Source organism: Quercus lobata, chromosome 6 (assembly GCF_001633185.2).
Source record: "Quercus lobata isolate SW786 chromosome 6, ValleyOak3.0 Primary Assembly, whole genome shotgun sequence".
Lineage (NCBI taxonomy): Eukaryota > Viridiplantae > Streptophyta > Magnoliopsida > Fagales > Fagaceae > Quercus > Quercus lobata.
This window is the reverse complement of record NC_044909.1, coordinates 48,428,060-48,442,687: the sequence shown is the minus strand read 5'-3', so window position 1 is coordinate 48,442,687 and position 14,628 is coordinate 48,428,060. Positions and strand designations below refer to the sequence as shown.

The window sequence follows — 14,628 nt, the reverse complement described above, 5'->3', positions numbered from 1 at the left end:
TTAAATCAAAATATTAGCAACGAAACTACATAAAAATGATGACTGAATACTGTCCAATGTCACTAAAATTCGATTTTCCTTTCCATGTCATACAGTTGAATAACAAACATCAACAGAATTTATGCACAGATAAAAGCATCTGAGCTTTATGTCAACTAGAGAAATGAAAAAGATGTATTGAAGTTTCCTGGATGCCATCCATTAAACATAACGGTCTATAAGATGCAAATGACCTGGTACTAAGACATGTATCACTTGGGCCGAATTCTGAACCTGAATGCTCATTCCCATCAAACAAAATAGCCCAAATATGTAAATGAACTCCTAGTAGTAAGGCATGTAACGCATTGACCTTCTGAACCTAGGAGCCTTCCTGCAGCAGATTCGAAGTGGGAAAGGAGAGAAAAAATACCAAGCAAAGACCTATCAGCACATTTGGAATCATACATAAAAAAGTAAATGAGAAACTATTGAGTCACATACCCATATCCATAGGGAGAGTAGAAATAAGGAGGAACATATGGCCTCCTGAACCGGAACCCCCCGGTGTAAGAATTGAAACGTCTCGGACGGAACTGCTTCATCCCAGGAACGTTTGTCCTTTTTGGTAAAACCTGAAATAGATATCAAACAATCAAGAAACAGAGATTTAGAATCAAAATGGTCACAAACCAATGTTAGAAGCCATCAAAAATTAAATATCTGTTTATGCAATGAAGTACACATTAAACAACAATAAAAGTTACCTTCAATTGACGACCATGTAATTCAGATTCATTCAAAACGAGAGCCTCTTGAACAGCTTCTGTCTCAAGAAATTCAACATAAGCAAAACCCTTTGGCTGGCCAAATTTATCCGTCAAGATAGTCACCCTGTTTACTGTACCACATGATTGAAAGTGTTGCTGCACTTCTTCAGGTGTGCATGCATAATCTACCTGCAAAACAACATTCATGCCAAGAATATCGAAGGCGGGATTGAGTGAGACAGAACCACTATATACGATACCCAGTGGAAGCATCAAAAAGTGAAAACAGAAGCAAATCTCAGTTATTACTCATTAGTTACAAAACAAAAGGTTTTCTATCAATTTTACCTCCAAAATATATATATATATATTACGCCAAAACAAAAGAAAACAGCCACTGGACTAGGGACGATTAATGCAGTTTGCACACAATAAATTATTCTCATTTATATTAAGAACACACAATTTTTTGCAGAATCATTCTTTTGTTTCTATAGCCTTCATATTTTCTTTGGACATCAGTTATTTTAAATGCTGTTTGACTGTTAACATCCTTTAGCAATAATACAAATTATGAAAATTAACATATCATGACTGCTAATCAACTGCTCTAAATACCCCAAAAAAATCAAAATCAAGGTTTTAGGCCACAAAAGCTCTAAAATTATTGGCAGAACAGGCCTCGTTTACAAATTCACAACTATTTCTGTGAACCCTCATTACAAAGAAAAAGCAATTAAGACCTTTACACCTCTTATTTTCCAAGATATTAACGAGTAAACATTTCAACATTCAACTGAATGTTTGCCACTCTTGAAGCTGTTTCCAAATTAATAAACAATAGTTCTCCCAAAGGCTTCCCAGTAGGCAGCCGAGACCCATGCCTGCAAGTTCAGCCCATAACAATTTGGTTGTATTATATGTCTCCCCCTTTCCAACACCAACTCATGATCACTCACAAACATCATACGATCTATAGATGTGACCAAACCACCCAGTTCAGACCTTCATTGCAAATTAACCCTCAAACCATTCTCCCAAATGCTTATGTTAGTGCACTGCCCAACTAAAGGCAGGGGAAGAAAGAACAAGCGCAGATACTATTACAGAAGCAAAAGACCGCCTATGTCTCACACACTGCTATCCGAAGATGAGCTTACCCTTAACTCCCAGACTATCACACTGCCCACCCACGGCTACCTACTACGACTAGACACTACTGCCTTGAAGAAGACAGAAGTGGTGCAACAACAGAGATTGATTTGACTTCGAAAGTAGCACGCATTCCATAGAGAAAATCCCTGAGAACTCCATTCGAAGAGGCCTTCACTCCACCACAATCAAGTTCCTAAGCCCCTGAAAGCCAACCCTGGTCATTTTGATTTAAGAACCCACTTCTCCTGATCTCTCTTTTCTGGGAAACTCCCTCTACAAAGATGTGCTATTTCCCTCAAGTTTCTTCGGAAGTCGAATTCCACAGTCAGTCGGACCCTTTCAGTCTCCAAAGAAGCCTTTTATTGTTTCTTACTTGCCACTTTTCTCGCAATAATCTCAGAAACACGTTTAACTTTCCATTCCACAAAGAAACTGGTTTGCCATCAATTTCACTCTAAACAATAAGACAACATTCTTCCATCCATAAGAATAACTAAATACATAATAAGAATTACATCTCGTTACCTAGACATGCTATTCAGTTGCCACCTTGAAACAAGTATGAACATGTAAACATGTTTATCCAAAATGCTAGGCAGCCAAAACTATTGCAAAATAAGCATAGTCATCCTATCTAAGTTGAACGCAATTTCAAGGAATAAAGTTTTCCGTACACAAAAGAAACAATACCAAAAGGAGTCAAAATTGAAGTTGAAGGTAGATACAAGTTATAATAAGCATTAAATAAAACTCCCATCTATATAACAAAAAAAATTACAAAAGACCCCTAAAAAACAATGTACAAAAAATACAATAGATAAAATTGATGCGGTCAACATTGCATAGAATATCTAAAAAGATTTCATTTGACGAAAAGTTTCCTCTCAAGTAACTCTAATAAAAACACAATTTCATTTTTTATTTAATGTTTCTTGCTGATCAACATTATTACTGGGTAGTTGACCCACTCAGGAAAGAAACCACTGCTTTTAAACACAACATAAATATTTTAATATCTTTACATTAGATTGTAACAGGATTAGTTGTAGAAGCAACTGGTCGTATTTTTAGGGAATAAACATATATTATCATTTCAAAAACTCACATGCCCATGTTAACATAATTGACAGTATGATCAAGATATCGCTCATTAGTACATAACAAACTGATGAAAATATTACTTTGATAATACTTAAATAGCAAGCCCTAAATAAGTAGGGCACTTGATTCAAAAATAAAAGATGCTTTGGCCACAGATAAATCTTAGTAGCCATGAAAGAGATTGCAAACAGAGAATTTACAGAAACATCACGTATAAATCCAAAAAAGAAAAAAAAAAAGCAAATCATATATATAGATACTTTTTCATTGACCAAAAACAATTATGAAATAAGGCCACAGGGAAGCAGCAATCTTATACCCCTCACGCTATCTCCAAATGACACATTTATGAGGCACCACAGACCATCAGTACCAGCAGCAGTAAAGGCTCTGCAACTACGACTGCATGCCCCTTGTGAGTTGCCTTCACTCTTCCAAAGAATTAAAAGATGCCCCCTTGTGGTTTGAAGTTGAAGCTTCTTTAATTCATTCATCTACTTTCTTCATTCCAGCTTTCACAGGGAAAAGATCAAATACTTCCAACCCAAATCTTCCCTTCTAAATGAATTCAGCTCATATAGAACCTTCACTAATACTTTTTTCATTATTTCACCTTTTCTTTTATTTTCTTTCTTTTCCTTCCATCTTTTTTCTTGCCTCACATTCTTTTCCTTTTTTTTTTTCTCCTTCCATCTTTTTTCTTGCCTCACATTCTTTTCCTTCTCTTTTTTTCTCCTTCAACATTTTCTCCCATTCCTTCTACTTTTTTTCCCCTTTTTTTCATATACTTTTTGAGATTTTTTCCTCAATTTTTTCAACTTTTATTTTTCTTTTGTTATTTTCTTATATATTTTGAAGCATACATAAGACATTCACTCTCCCCTCTAATGCAAGCCTAACACACACCAGAATAACTTTGGCCCACCCATAAAATACAGTGAAACCATCCAGCGCTAATATACAGAGAACTTGAGGAGTAAAAATGACCCTGCGATCATAGCGAGGCATTAAGTCAAACCATGTCTCCAAAATTGGGAAGTATCCACATCCACACTAAAAACAAAAGATAAAGTAGAGGTTTCCATTATAAACAAGGTCTCCAGAAACAAAAGATAGAATGTGACTTTGGGGCCAAAAAGTGAGATATATTCCAAGGTTTAATTTTAACAAATAGTATCCTAGAGTTTATATCTAAGAATAAGTTTTCACTATAAACAAGGTTTCCAAGACTTTATGAATCCATTTAGTACAAGCTTGAGACTCACATCCAGCAACAAGAGGAATGTAATCATCATCAAATGTGTTGAAAGTAGATGTCTACAATCCTTAAAATCCTAATCACTAACAAGACGATAAGCTTAAAAATGGATCACCTACTTTAAAATTTTTATTTTTCCTGTACAAGCATATGGGAAGCAGTTCCAAATTGACAATCATTAAAAGGCCATTACCCAGAGTTGGTCTTGGTCCCCATCAAGGTGGCGTCAAGGGAGGGTTATTCAGAATACAGTGCTATCCTTTCAGTAATGCTGGTTGAAGTGACCACTCCCAGTAATCAATTATGTGCACTTCAGCACTTGATACTTGATAGTTGATAGCTTGAGGCTTTTACTATTATACCACAAAGTGTACCCTCCACATGCTAGATTAATAACATTACTAATTTATTTAGTCACAAGCAATTCTAAATAAATTATGGTTGAATATTTTTTTATTGTTATGTTTCTATACATCTCAAATATGTTACAAAAGGGCTCCGTAGAAATATCTACATGAGCCATCACTATATTTAAACCTCTCATCTGCATATTGAAATGCAATGTAGCAAAAGTTGAAGCATCATACTAGTTTCATTAGTAAACATCCAACTGACATTCGAACCTGTGCTTGTTACGCAGAAATATGCAACCATTTTACTGACAATGAATTAATATAAAGATTTTTTCAATTCAGAACAACAGGGTATATGTTTTCTGTCACATTTATAAAGATGACAGGGTCAGAATGACTCTTTGGACCTGATATCATACTCAAACCAAAACATAGATTCTATCCAAATCAATGAAAATACCTTTCTCTTTTGGCAAATTGCAAATCCTATTATATCTTATAGGAGTAAACATGTCAGTAGTAATATATTATTTTTTGATACATCAATAGTTGCGGGTGGGGGATTTGAACCCTAGATGTCACCGTTGGAAACACCAAGAGGTGCTAGTTGAGCCACAAGGCTCTTGGCTGGCAATAGTAAAAGATTTCCTCCAAATCATTTGTAAGATCTACCTCTCCCAGGTGATAAAAATAAGAGCCAGAAGCCCATCCCGCATTCAAGAATATCATCATACCACATTTACCTTGAAATTAACTGTTTATGATAGTATAAGATAACTCCAAACAAGATTCAACATATACATTTACACTTGGGAGCATGTGAACAAGCACTACTGTGAAATAATAACAAGAAGTAATAACTATATATAAATAAAAACAAAACTCAACCATCACTAAACTATATAAATGGTTGTTTAAAAGACTAAGCACTTCAAGAATGAGTATTTAAAGTTGTGGAGGAGAAAAACCAAGATAACACATCATATAACCCAGCAGAGTCGGCAGACTAATCTAAAAGAATGGCAAACTTGGAAAAGGCTAAGTTCAAATAAAAAGAATATTGTGTTTCTCACATTGCCAACAAACACTGATCGTGCATCTGCCTCCTCCTTGTTTGCTTGAGAAGCAGCTGCAGTGGCAGGGTCTGCAGAAAATGACACACACATAAATACAATCCAAGCATTAAAAGAAAAAACAAAAATTATACAAAAAAGGTGACATGTCAAAAAACATTATATCTTAACAACACTAGAACATCACCACTTAATCTTAAAAGCCTGTTTGACATTCTAATGTACAACTTTTAAAGCTTCACCTTCACCTTCACTTTTCTAGGTACAACTATACTTTTGCCCAGCTTTTTAAAGCTAAATAGACCAATGAAAATGAGTTACACCAACTATACAAGCACTTAGGAAAAAAAAAAAAAAGCCATACTCAAAGCACAAAACTTCCACTTTTGCGAGGATTAGAAGGGGTAATGGTTGGGAAGCACAGACATGGCAACAAGTATGGGTACAAACAAGTGTACGCCTTCACCTTCACTTTTCTAGGTACAACTATACTTTTGCCCAGCTTTTAAAAGCTAAATAGACCAATGAAAATGAGTTACACCAACTATACAAGCACTTAAAAAAAAAAAAAAAAAGCCATACTCAAAGCACAAAACTTCCACTTTTGCGAGGATTAGGAGGGGTAATGGTTGGGAAGCACAGACATGGCAACAAGTACGGGTACAAACACGTGTACGACACGGTGACACAAGCAATTTTTGAAAACCAGTACGACACCGATATGACATGGATACGACACGGGTACAGCACCCTAAATGAAGTGTCCATGCTTCCGAGGGTAATGGTAAGCAGCCTTACCGCCCAATTTATTGTAGAGACTGATTCTTGGACTTGAACTTGCGACCTGTTGCTTTGGTGGAAGGTACTTGCTATCGCACGAAGGGCTCGGCCTCTAAAAATAAGCACTTAACACTAATATTCTATCTTAACAACACCTAAACACAGTATCAGATTAGCTTCAAATCCAAAACTTCTAGACTGAGATCACTCTCTGCAAATTTATTTTTTGTTATTAACTGAAATATATCACTTACACAATTCATCAATCTTCTATCTAAACAACTTAAACAGAAACATTTCAAGCTATATAGCTCAATATCAAACACCACCACTAATATAAACTATAAAATTCATAGCAATTCGAGTAAAAAAAAAAAAAAAGAAAGCAGTATAAGAACAATCAAAGTATAAGTTTATATTTTTCCTAGGGTTTATTTTCTCAGCAAACAATCATAGAAATCGGAAAAGAAAAGTAGAGAATTTTAAAACCTTGAACAGCGCCCATTTCCTTCTCGACCTTAGCTTGCATTTCACGGAGAGCGGCAGCTTCTTCTTCCATTTCCTTCAGCCGCTTCTTCATCTCATCCAGCTCCTGCAATCAATCCGATAATCAATTTTGGGTTTTGATGCAACCAAACGGTGATCGAAAACCGAACGCTAGGGTTTTCGATCTTATCAAAAAAAAAACAAGAGGAGGACCTTGACGGCGTCGTCGTCGGCGGCGGACATATCGACGTCGGCGGCGTGAGAGTCCATGTCTCCCTCCATCTCGCCCTCGTCTGGGATTTCTCCGCCGTACACCTCGTGCTCCTCTTCCTCCATCTCTCTCTCTCTCTCTCTTCTGAGTTTCTAGAAAGAACAAACACCCCTTGGGCCTTGTTTCACTGGTCAATACTGGGGCGTTTTTTCATTAATGAAAAAATAAATAATAATAATAATAATAAATTTGATAAAATAATAATCAATTTTTTTTTTGAGTAAAATAATAATCAAGATCGAATCAATTGGAAATAAGAAACTACGTCTATACGACAATTGTATCTCTTTAAGACTATGTTAGCGGATATTCTTAAAATAGTTGTTAAATGTTAATAAATTATTTTAGGAAATTTTGTTATTATTTTTATAGAAAATATAAAATGTAGAAAAAAAAATTAAGAACAAAAAAAAAAAAAAAATTACTTAATATCATTAATATTACTACATATTCTGAGAATTTAATAGTTGAATTGCATGTTTTTTATACTTATAATATTTATGTTAAATTTTGTGTCAGTTGAATATTTTTTACAATATAATTTATAAACTTATATTTAATTAATAATTTTAAACTACAAAAATTTGCAAATTTTTAAAATTTATTAATAAGATATTTTGCAATGATATAATCCAATAGTAGATTTGTCAAAAATCATTTTTAATAAAAAGATATTAAGGTTATAACTTATAACCTTATGCTATAACTAATTTTGTAACTAAATTTTGTCCAAAAAGTAATTTTTTTTTCTTTTTCCATAAAAAGTTTCTTCTAATTTAGGGTATCCTTTAAATTTTCTCATCTATTTATTTATTTTAAGAGAAATGCTATGAATAGTTGTATACAACATTTTTAATGGTGAGTTTAAATTAGAACCAATAATAATTTACAACATAAGATTTGTTGCAAAAATTTTATGGACATAGTAATATTTCTCTTATTTTAAACACCTACCAATACAAATATGGGTGATATTTGTTGTACCAAGAATTGACATGGTCCATTCCAGTTAAAAATTTAAATACTTGGTACTATGTTATTACGGCCAATAGTGGAGGTTTTAGGATTTTTTTTAGAGAGTTTTAACCTATGGCGTCCGCTCCTGATGATAGCACTTTATCATTAGACCAAGACATCAATCAGTCTTTGGTGTAGGCGGGGATTGAACCCCAGATCTCTTATACAATTATCAGAGACTTTACCAGTTGAGCTAACTAGAACTCACAGGATTTTTTATTATTATTAAAAAAACTTAATTTATATAAAATTTAAATAAAAAGATAACTTGGGTGTATCGACATCACAAAAAAAGAAAAGAAAAGAAAAAGCAAATACATAAAGTTTTATATTTTACTTTTACTAACAAAATGAAAAGGTAGAAGAAAAATGTTAAAGGTAACACAAGTTCTACACAAAGCTTGCAAAATGATGTGACAATCAATGTGATTGGTGGACTTCAACCACCTCATTATTGAATATTTGAATTGTCTCTCTATGATTGGTGATACATCAATTTGTAATTTAATGTAGTAAAACTTGTAGCACTACTCAAAGCAAAAAGGGACTGATGAGAGATAAATTGAAAACTAATAATTCTAAGAAGAGAGTAATAAAGTGATGGAGCTAGTCAACCCACCGAGGAGAGCAAAACTACTGTAATTGCAAAGTCAAGTAGAGCAAAGTTGTCGATGTCACTAAGAAGAACTCACAACCATAGTATCTCTCTTTGTACCATTTTTTAGGAAATATGATGATATTTGAGATTATGTTTTATTTATTTATTTTTAGGAATATTTGAGATTAGTTTTATGGAATAGGTTGAACACGAATTTGAATAATTAGAGGTTTTATTGTTTGTTTTTTAATGAACTTTTTGTTGAATATTTTGTTCATTTGTTATTGTTTGGCCTAATATTAGTGTTTTTTGAGTACTATCTTCTTGTTCTTGTTATTGTTTGTGCTAAGGATACGACAAATTGTCACAACACTTTTACAACAACTGGGATGTTAGTTTCTCAAGATCAAAATATATAAAATAATAAAATATTGGACTATGATCACAATAACAATTAGAATGTTATGAAAATGTTGTGAGATTTTGTTATGTCCATTAAATTTTCCTAATTTTTAGTGTAGTTATTTTGGTTTTTTTTGAAGGGGTTAAGGATTATGGGCCAATATTATTTTTGTTTAACTAAAATTCTTAGAATGTTTAGGTCTATATATATATATATTTGGCAAGTTAGGGTGTTTATGTGAACTCCCTGAAGTATATGTGAAGGTGAACGAAAATTATTATTATTATTATTATTATTATTAGGTTGGTGATTAGGATTTGACTCAATAAAATAGAACACATGACATAATATTATCAAGTGGGAGGACCATTAGACATTGATGATGTGGCCCACCAAAAGTACTGAATAATCCTAAAGCAACTCATTAGTTGGCCTTGTTGTACCAACCATGCTATCTTTTGATGTTCTATTGCTCCTTCGTGCAAATAATAATAATAATAATAATAATAATAAGACAACTTTAGCAAATAAATAATTTTATTAGGGGTAAGAGACTTACCCATCTTGGTTCATAAGCAATACGTAAGGACAAATATTAGAGATTAATAAGACATGTCTATACTTAATAACTAGTCGCTAACCATTGCTATGCACAGGAAAACTACTTAAAGAGATTTTAAAAAAATTAAACTAATATTTTTCAATGAATTTTTTCTCTCAATCTCTCACTTAGTAATAATCTTACCCCTTAATGTTTGAATGTTATCGAGTTTATAATTTTCTCCAATATTTTATATGTCCTTACAAATGTATATTAATACAAAAAACATAATTCATAAAAAATTTCATTGTAAGAAGACTACTATTATAATGTTGCATTTTTGGTTTTTATGATTAAAGTTCTAATTTACTAAAAATACAAATTATGTTGATGGCCTAGTATGCCTAAATGCACATGAAAAAGAAAAAGAAAGGAAAAAAGACCAGTGGAAACTAAACCAAGAGGCACAAACCTTGAAGTTGACTTAAACTATGCATAAGTGAGACATGTTGTCAAACACAAGGTGTACATCACAAGAGTCAATTTTGTATTAGAGACAATTTCGGTTTACCTAAGGGAATGATATATATCAGAATTATCGCTATATATATAGACACACACACACACACTAAACTAATTATTTTACAAAATGCTAAATGTAAGGACTCAATTTGTAACGATCCCAATCTGATATTGGGTTCGTACGTTAAAGGCCTAAACAATAAAATTTGTAGAGCGTGGGCTGAAAGGCTAGGCCTTGGTCATCGGACAGTGGTTAGTCATGGTGTTCATGGTGGACGCATGAATCATGTTTGCCCAAGAAGTCTTTCTCTTCGGCACGACTTGGGAGGCTCTGGTTCTTGGCCTTTTTTCCCAACCCCTTTTCTGGATTGCTTACTTCTCTTTTTATACTAGCTTTTACCCTCCCTCCAACGTCCACGTGTAGGTTCAGCTTTCTAGGGTTGATACTTGTTCTATCAGCCCATATCCAAAGTGGTTGGGGGTGGTTGTAAAACCTGAAAAGGCTGATACTTGTCCTATCAGGCCATACCCAAAGTGGTTGGGGGTGGTTGTAAAAGCTGAAAAGCATTACTCTGTCAGGCGCAGAGTATTTAATTGGAGTAATGACAGCCTTTCCTTTGTCCTTCGTCGCCACACTGTTCAGGGGTCCTTTCTCCATTAATGCGGAGGTGTTTAGCTTTTCCTTAAACTGTTCCTATACCGTACTTGCCATTTTTTCTAGGAGCGCTTTGGGATGCCGAGGACAGAATCGTCCTCGGCTATATTTCTAGGCCATTTGGACTTTCTTTGTATGTCCTCGGCAATGTCCCTTTTCGGCTTGGGTCTTGGGCCCTAACTTAAAGTGAGCCGTGATCACAAGTTCTTTGGCCCCACACTAAAGATACAACAAATTAATAACAAAACATTTTGTGGATTGATGTGACAATAATTATGATTGGTAAATGGCATTATCATAATAAATAATAAACAAATATCAATTTTTTTTTAATTCTCATCCACTTATTCTCTCAACCTTTTAACGTTTTTTTCTTTTTAAAATTTTCCCTTCTTTTAAACTCCTCCACATGCCATCATCTTCAATCAAATTTAAAAAAAAAAAAAAAAAAAATCCTCCACATGTTCCCACTGGGGTTATTCTAGATTGAAAGGCCATAGTTGTAATAAAAGATGCCAACACCATCAATGCATGTTGATGCTTAATTATTGGCCTCTCTGAACTCTCTTTCATGGTTAGTGTTGAGGTTAGAGATTTAGTTATCCAAGGAACTTTTGTTGGAGCCCATTAATTCATGTATAGTTGGATGTATATCTTTTACACTTAAAAGCCCTAGCACCTTGAATAATTTCCCCAATCTCCATATCCCTCAAATCTCTAGGTCTCTGTATCAGAATGTCTAAAGTTGTAGGGCCAGTGCAACCAAATTTGAAAAAGAAAAAGAAAAAGAAATAGAGAGAAGTGGTCACAGAGAGAGAAACATATCTGAGGTAGAGAAGAAATGAAGAAATAGAAGATGGAGGAACACATATAGTAAACGAAGAAAAAGAAACTAACGGCAGTAGAGAAAACACAGAATAGATCAGGTTTGAGATAAATAGAAGAGATTGTATTTGCACCCAAGAGAAGTTGGGACAGAAAGTGATAGAGCGGGAGGGCTTTCGGCTATGAACAAAGACAGAGATTTGAGAGTCTAAAGAGGAGAGGAAGAGAGGAAGAAAAAGTATTGGAAACATCTATTGCTGTTGGCTTGCTGTGGGTTTGATTGGCTTATCGTAAGTCTGATCGAGGAGGAGCTGATAAAGGAGGAACTGGAAAAGGAAGGCAGGGAAGAGAAGGCATAATATCGTGAAAGGTAAAGGTAGAGTCTTCGTGAAAGGGAATACGTTTTTTTTTTTTTTTTTTTTTTTTTTTTTTTTTTTTTTTAATATTGTGCTGACGTGAAAAATTGTGGGAGTTTCAGAAGTTTTGGTTATATATATATAGATAATTATTTCATGCATCATAAAATATACACATAGCATGGGAAGTTTATAACCAATTATTAACTCCACACATAGAATGTTTGTATACTATAATTTTCTCATGCCTCTTTTTGTTTTATGGATCGTATCTACTGTATCAAATATATATAGTATACAAACATTCAATTATATAAATGTAGTTACATCACTATCCTTATACAAATGCACCTAGCACAGTGGCACACGGGTACCTAACCTCAATGCCCTACCATTCACATGTATATGGAGTACTACTTTCTCAAACACACTTAAGTGAACCGTATGCTATTGCACTACGGGTGTTTTTGCCTTGAGAAAATCCAATTTCTTATATCAGTGAGGCAGTGACAAAGAAGAGAAACTATCGCTCAATTTGTTTCGCTGAAAAACCTTCTGTAAAGATAGTTTTCTATATTTTTCAATGTTTGGTAGTATTTAAAAAAATCAGTCAATGGAAAATTATCTTTAATCAATGGAAAACCCTAATAAAAAGAGGGCTTATTTTCTATCGCTTGTTTTCCAATAAAAATCTTCAGAAAACAAGCTCTCTCCCTCACTGCTCTTAACCCCTATATATATATTGTTTTGTTCGCCAAGGGAAACAATATTAGTTTGGTGCTCTTTCACTCTTTTTCATGGTAAGCACTCTCAAATCTTCTCTTTCCTTCACTTTTTCTCTCTTCTCAATTCTCACGTCCACACTGTCACTCTTTGATCTCTTCTCTTTCCATTGATTTTACTTTTCTGTTTGTCTCTCTTTTCTCCCTGTTTCTCCTCACTCTATAACATTGTAATATGATAATATTTTTTTTTCTCCCTTATAGATCTGTCAGTAGCTCTTCCTTGCAAGGGCGAACAAATTTGCAGCTGTACTTTTTTTCTTTGTTTTCTCCCTCACAAATATGGTGTTCAACTCTCATGTTTATTTGTTTTCTATTTGTACAGTATGCTGGCTTTGTATGGGCTAGGGTTTATTCATTTACATAATTGCTTTACATAATTGCATAGGTTATAATTGCATAGATTTTTATGTGTGAAGCCAAAACCAATAGGGTCTTTTAATATAACAACTCCACATGATTTTTAGGATGTGTGAAATCCCTTTTTTTCTTTAATCAGTTGACAAGCATAGTAGGAATTTTAGTGTTTCCAGAGTAGTGTGACAGTAAAACAAACCGTTTCATTATAATCAATAATGTTTATAGAGTAGTGTTTCTAGAGCGTTTCCAAAGAATCCTTATGATTAGTTGACGTGTGCAGTGGGAATTTTACTGTCACACTACTTGGCAGGTGTTACTTATCATCATTATAAGGATCCATTGATGTGTGAATGATTTACCAATAGCGTTGCAGTGATTTATGTTGCTATACTTATCATTATATACCTATATACTTATCATATAACAATGAATTTTTTTCATTCCTTTGTTCCAAAATATTGCTGTTAATAGTGAATTTTTTTCATTCCTTTGTTCCAAAATATTGCTATTAATAGTGAATTTTTTTCATTCCTTTGTTCCAAAATATATTAGATAATCGATGTTCTTGTATATATATTTTATTTTTAAGTGTCTTGTTTTAAGTATTGTTGAGGGAAGAAATTGATGCCTCTGAATGAAATGTTGGGAAACCAAACCGAGACTTAACTATGGGTTCTTGAGATGACACCCATAGGCTTTTGGTGTGATGACAAGCCTATCCAAGCAAGAAGAAACAAGCATTGCACTTAACAAAATAGCAACAAAGGCCCAATAAAAAATATGTTACAATACTTAATTAGTATATTAGTGGTCCTGTTTTGATAGTCCATGGGAAAATGAATTCTCCAGCGGTAAGGGTGAAGTTGTTCTTAAGTCCAAAGGGTAAATTGTCCAAAAGTAGGGGTGGAATTACACGGTCCAACCATTAACAATTAGATAGATTTAGGCAAATTTAGGTCCTTATGTGTCTCATTCAAGAGAAATTTATTGTGCTTTCAGCCATTGTTACATCAATGTGAGGAAAAAGTTCAATTGTTACAAATACATCATACCCTTCAACAGTAAAGTAAAAATTAAAGGCTCCATAGGAAGAAAAAATGGAGGATTAATTGGCATGGTGTGAAGGGAGAGAAAAACCCCTAGCTCAGTGCAGCAAATTTTAAGCTAAGATTTTAGTGAGTGTAAATTTGTAGGGCACGAATAAGATGAATGTGGGATGCTTTTGAGTTAGTGAGATGGGGTTGATGCTAAGACTGAAGTCTTTTATGGGTAATGGGCTGTTTGTGGTTAGCCAGAAGAGATTTATGAGCTGTAGTAGTGTAAAGGGAGGAGAAGAATGTCTG

General features: G+C 33.9%; 1 protein-coding gene across 1 annotated transcript; it reads right to left on the bottom strand.

Annotated features, from left to right (window-relative positions):
* On the bottom strand, positions 1–7,356 carry LOC115994514 (polyadenylate-binding protein 2). The gene is made up of 6 exons (XM_031118700.1): positions 7,169–7,356; positions 6,959–7,061; positions 5,690–5,760; positions 747–938; positions 484–614; positions 1–373 (listed from the first exon to the last, which is right to left on the bottom strand). The coding sequence occupies exons 1-6, from the start codon at positions 7,289–7,291 to the stop codon at positions 325–327; spliced, it is 669 nt and encodes a 222-aa protein (XP_030974560.1). The 5' UTR covers positions 7,292–7,356; the 3' UTR covers positions 1–324.
* Between the last annotated feature and the right edge of the window lie 7,272 nt (positions 7,357–14,628).

Coding starts and splice junctions, on each gene's coding strand:
- LOC115994514 (XM_031118700.1), bottom strand. CDS start 7,291: ATGGAGGAAGAGGAGCACGAGGTGTACGGCGGAGAAATCCCAGACGAG. Junction 939..5,689: donor GATCAGTGTTTGTTGGCAAT/GTGAGAAACACA, acceptor GTTGTTTTGCAG/GTAGATTATGCATGCACACC. Junction 374..483: donor TACTCTCCCTATGGATATGG/GTATGTGACTCA, acceptor AATCTGCTGCAG/GAAGGCTCCTAGGTTCAGAA.